This window comes from Populus alba, chromosome 13 (genome assembly GCF_005239225.2).
Source record: "Populus alba chromosome 13, ASM523922v2, whole genome shotgun sequence".
Classification (NCBI taxonomy): Eukaryota; Viridiplantae; Streptophyta; class Magnoliopsida; order Malpighiales; family Salicaceae; genus Populus; species Populus alba.
In genome coordinates, this window is record NC_133296.1 from 5228342 (window position 1) to 5234366 (window position 6025).

Below are 6025 nucleotides of genomic sequence, written 5' to 3' on the forward strand. Positions count from 1 at the left end.
ACAGGTTCTCGATACAATGTTCTTATTAAGGCACTACATTTCGGCAAAAGTATTAGAGAATAATAAATCATATTTTGAGGTTTCACATAATAAATTAAATTATTGGGTTGAGATGATTATTTAACATGTTATCAGAGTTTTAATGACCAAGCGGTCACGAGTTCGAATCTCATCATTTCTATTTATTTAACAAAAATTAAGCATAAAGTAATGTGGGCATGTACAAGTTTCGAACCCAAAAAACTTTTATTTGAGAGGATGTTTTAAAGAATACTATAAATCATATATTGATGTTTCATCTAATAATTTAAATTATTGGATTGAGATGATTTTTTAACAAAAAAATTCATTACACACAGATCACAGAAAGTGAATATCACCTTAATTTCCTTAACAAAGCTTGTGCTAGCATCAATGTATGTAATAGAAATGAACATATGTGAATGAGTCTACAACTTCTTCCACAAATCTTTAAATCCCCAAGATGAAAACGAATGCAATTTATGCTCTAAAATGCGAGGAAGCAAAAAACTCATGTCCCAATCCATGCTATACCTAAACCACGGCTAATGGCATTGCCCGATCAAAGCTACCACGCAATGTTCTTGCCCTTAATGGTCTCTTCTTCATTGGTTTGGTCTCCACCTCTTTCCCTGCCATGCCATTCCTGAAAGGAGAGTGTAAAGCCGGAACCACCAATCGTGTGACGCCGTCTTTAGCTGCTCCGCCATGAATGAGCACTCTGGTGATGCCCACATAGTGCAAAGACTCAGCAATCTGTAAAGCAGTAACACCCTTATTAGTCCTTGCTTCGACGTCCGCCCCTTTCTTAACCAGCAACTCAATCGCATCTGCTTGACTAGACTCCACTGCACAATGCAATGCAGTGTAACCATCTTCATCCTTTGCATCGACATCAATTCCCTTTCCAATCAAAACCCGCAGAGCATCGGTTTTTCCTTTGAATGCAGCTCTATGCAACGCAGTCCATCCGTGTTGGTCACGGCCATTGATTGCTGCCCCGTTTTCGATCAACCTGTCGATGGTCCTCACCTCTCCCTTGCGTGCAGCTATGCATAAACTGTCACCCAATTTCAAGGCATCAAAAAGGCGAGCGTGGCCATCTTCTGCAGCAATATCATAGGCAATCTTGCCGTTCTTATTGCGGATGTCTTTATTGGCACCTTTATGTAACAGCAGCTTTACCATGTTCTCATCTCCCAATCCTGCAGCTATGTGCAGGGGTGTATCACCATCTCCATTGTTGCGAGCATCAGCTTTTGCTCCACTAGCTAACAAAAGGCGTGCGCAACCGCGTCTACGCTCCTCGACAGCAAGATGCAAGGCGGTATTTCCATCCTTAGTGAGAGCGTTGACATTGGCTCCTTTAAGTAAAAGAAGCCTTAGCACCTCCAAATGGCACCCTCCAGCTGCATGGTGGATTGGACCCCGAGTTGAGGACTGTGATCTTTCTGTGCTGGCTCGACGAGCTAATAAAAGCTCAACAATCAAAGCCTCACCGGATCTTGCGGCTGCCTCAAGTGGACTATACCCTGATCGGCTTTGAAACTCCACATCCGGCTCAAATTCAAGAAGTAACTGTACAATGTCGGCTCGGCTTTGAGAGATGGCTATATGAAGTAATGTTTTCCCATGAAAATCAACCGCATCAGCTGGATTCCATGACGGGTCACTATGCTCAAGTACTTCTCTGATCTCATCCATTGAGCCATCCATAACTAGCTGAGCAAGAATTGGCGACCCAACAAACATGACCTTGATTCCACTATCTATGAACACCTGTTTTTTCCTGGTTGTGAACCAGTCAATAGGAACTGCATCCATACTTGATGTAGCATCTTTGATTGCTGCGCCAGGAACCACCACGCTATGCAAAAGAAACGAGTCCTCACAGTGAGGAAATGTCTCTGGAAGAAGAGAACCTGGAGAGAGATGGTATGTGATCTCTATAGTTAGTGTTGCCAGAGGAGACATGATTCCTGACTGTGGCTTGATCGTGTACCGAGTCTTGCTCAAGGCCTGGATCCTGAAGGCCACCGGCATAGTGTACATAACATTGCGGAGAGTGAGTTCACCATAGCATTTCTGTCCAGGTTCAATTCTGATAGATACAAGATTCCATGGCTCCAAACCAACAAGCCTGTCCATTTCTCTTCCAGAGAGCCAAGTGACCTACCTGGCTATTACTGTACAGGTAATCTTGATATGCTCGGAATGGATTCTCTTGAAGTCTCTGTTTTACTCTACAGGTTCTTTCACTGTGATTCTTGATGGGTACTAGGGAAAGATAGAACCCATGAAGAGAGGAATTGGAGGAGGAGGTTGGATTGGAGTATTTTTAAGGCAAGAGGAGGACAGAGGAGCGCCGGCTCTAATCGGAGAGTGCCAATTGGTGGTGTTAAAAACAATGAAGACTTGTTCCATTCCCTGTCTTGACTGTATAAATCCTAGGCATAGTTGTATGAAATTAAAGAAACACAGGAAATTATTCGGAATTATTCTCTGCAAGTCACTTTCAATGATGCTAACTCCAAAATAAATCATTACAAGATGGTATCTTTGCAGATAAGCTACTGTTCATGGAAAATATATAAACTGGGGTGAGCACATGAGCTCTTTGAAGATGCCTGTGGCCTTAACAAAACAATAATGGTGCTTTTCACCTCTGCGTGTGGTAGAAGGAAGGAAGGCCATTTAATATACTTGGCCAACCAAGTTGATTACGTATATTATTGGTCATCTACTCGTCGTCGGTCTTTTATGGTAATTATTGTATAATTCAAGCTCTAAGACATGTTCTAATGATTGCGCTGTGGTAAGCATATGGTGTGGAGGGGATGAAGTTATATCTTAAATGTAATTTTGCTGCTGTTAGGGCAAAAATTCGAACAAGAAAACGACGCATTGTTTACCGTCTATACAAAGGTACAAAAGAAGAAAATTAAGCATGTGGACATGCTTTGTAGACCCATACATGATGGGAATTTAATATTTTTTTTTTCAATTATTACGTGTTTAATATGCCAAAAAAAAGGCTCTTGAATATTTAATGAAAATAATATATTTTTTTCTTTAATATTTTTAATGGATTTTTTACATGATTTTATAAAATCTATTAATTTTTTCTTGAACCACATGCAAAATGTTGAAATATTATTTTAGCATTTTTATTTTAAAACTTTTTTTCAAAATCATTATAGATTTTTATTTAAAAAGCAATGCTTATAGTTAAAATAACATGCTTTCATTAAAATAACAAGGAGATGAATAAATAAGGAAATGAAGTTTTGATTGAAGAAATATATTTTTTCTCGAAAATTTTATTTTTTGTTTTTCATGTAAATATCTATTTTTATATTTGTTTAACCTAATTCAGACCAGAATGCCGTTGATTTGATTTTTTTTTATGAAAAATATTAAATCAAGTTTTGGACGAGTCAACCGAGTTATGGGTGGATCGACTGGGTTAGCTAAGCGACACTAGGTCAAATCCCACCTGATTTACTTTAAAACCCATCGTAACCTAGAGGTCAGGTTGGCAAGTCATTATTGACCCGTGTTATGTTGTCATTGAGATCAATTTTTTTAGCCTAAAAAAATATCTATGGATTGCTAATGTTTTTTCTACTAGAATACATTTTTTAAAACATGTGGGGATTGACCTGATATTACTTAGTAGACTTGGCGGGTCCAAAGGCAACCCAGACAATTGATAAAAATATAATTTGAATCAAACTAAATATTCAATATGATATTTCTTATAAATATTAAGATGACAACAAATTGGATCGATTCCGGTCAACTCGGATTAATCTGTTAATCCACATGCATGATCATAAGATCCTAATAACCCTATAAAAAAGAAACCAAAACAAATTATGAAGCCTAATTTTCAATAAACCCAATATTGAATGATGTCATTGAAAAAATTGTAATTAAAAAAATACTAAAAAAACAACACAAGTCAACTTGGGTCACAAAACTGAGATAACCTAATAAAAAAAATTAAAAAAATTATAAATTACAATCCCTAATCAATATAGTGTGGAAAGATTATATTAAAAAAATAAATCAATTAAAAAAAGACATAAAAAACAACTCGAGTTAATCCAGGTTAACCTGCTAAACTTGTAACCTGATTCATGAGACGATGATAACCTTATATAAAGCAAAGTAAAATAAATTACAAGGCCTAATTCTCAATCAACTCAACATTGAACGATGAATTTAAGGGGAAAAAAAGTCAATTAGAAAAGGAGAAAAAATGGAGTTAATAGAGTTAACTCATTAAACCCATAGTTCGGGTCATGAGACTAGAATAACCTCATAAAAATTAAATTGAAAAAATTCGGTCAGAATGAGATTCTTATGGATGATGGGTTCGACTCAATTTTTTTGGTGGGAAATTTGGTAGGCTATGCATAAGATGTTTTTGAGAAGTAAAGAAAGTTTATTTGAAGTATATTTTGAGTGTGGTTTGGTCCCTATTAATGAATATGGATTTAGGCCACATGGGGTTCAAAGTTGACTTGGGTTAATTAAGTTGTTGGGATCAGATTTGTTTGGGATTGATTTTCCAATTTCTACAAGAACTTCAATCAGCAAAATATTCTCCTAAAATTCAAGAAAATTTCGTTCATAATTTTACATATTATTTAGGAGAATATTTATCAACAAAGGATGCTAGGAGGGGGTGCCAAATCTGATTTTCTAAACTAGAAAGAATTAATTAATGATTCTCCTAATTTAGAAAGGAAACTAAATTGGCAGGTACAAAATTTGGAGATTTTCTTTAGTAATTGTCCATGTAAAACAATAAAACTAAACACAACAAGGTAAGAAGACTTCATAATCAATTCCACATTCACATCAAATTTTCTAGTCTATTTGGAACTTTTTATGAGTGACAAATCTGATTCTAGCATATCTAGGATATTACTTTGAATTTTTATTATTTTCTTCTTAGTTTTTGGTTTATTATTACTTATTTCAGTCAATTTTGTAAGGGACTCAAATCAGCCCACACATGGGATCCATTAGAGTTATTTGAAACATTATATAAGTTTTTTGTATGTTGAAAAGCAAAACACGATGAATTTATAAAATAAACTTGTGTTTTGCGTGACAAAACACGTTATCTTTGCTGGGACAAAGATCAAATATGACTTATCAAGGCTGACCTTGTGGCGTCATTCGTTTCAATTTTAATAGTGTTAGTGTCTTGAGACAGGTTTTTATGGTGTTACACTTCTCAAACCTGATTCTCAACTTTCTTGGGGAAATATTATCTTTATTGAGGATTATTTGACCATGAAATTAAGAGGTTCGCATCAAATATTTCTCTATATAATTGTATTGATAAATCAATATATTTTATTTTATTGTCTAAGTTCATGTTTAAAAAGACTAACGGCAAGGGGATGAGAATCACACTAAAAAGACCACGCCAATCCTTTGAAAGTTATGAGATTATTGCTTTAGAGACCTACACATTATATCTTTTTTTAATATTACGGAATTTGTAGTGTTAAAATTACATTTGTTAAGTTTTCTTTTCATTTTTAACTCCCTTTTTAATCTATTCTCATATATGACAAACCATTAATTTTTAAATACGAGACACGTCATGAATATTTTATTTATAATAAAATTCATAAACTAGCCAAACAAATAAAAATTAAAACAAGAATAAAAAAAATAAAAGGTAAAGAAAACCGACAAGAAAATTTAAAAATAATATAATAAGATGGTAATTTTTTTATTTTTTTTTACTTTTATTAGGAAGAAAAAGAAAGAAATTAAATTAGTCATACCTTCATACCCACAACTAATCAACATGATGCAGTCAATGGGAAAAAAAGGCTAGAAATTGCCAGAAACTATAAATTTACGAAGAGGCTTGAAAAAAAAAGAGAGAGAATCGTTTTCCTAGTCACCAACATCATCTATTTCATTAGCGTTTTGCTTTCTTTTCTACTTTTGATCAAGGTTGTCAATTTCGTTC

The 6025-nt window shown here is 34.9% G+C and overlaps 1 protein-coding gene across 1 annotated transcript; it reads right to left on the reverse strand.

The window, feature by feature from the left end:
• Positions 1-394: 394 nt before the first annotated feature.
• On the reverse strand, positions 395-2663 carry LOC118036390 (protein VAPYRIN). The gene has a single exon (XM_035042058.2). The coding sequence runs from the start codon at positions 2167-2169 to the stop codon at positions 556-558; it is 1614 nt and encodes a 537-aa protein (XP_034897949.1). The 5' UTR covers positions 2170-2663; the 3' UTR covers positions 395-555.
• Positions 2664-6025: the final 3362 nt, after the last annotated feature.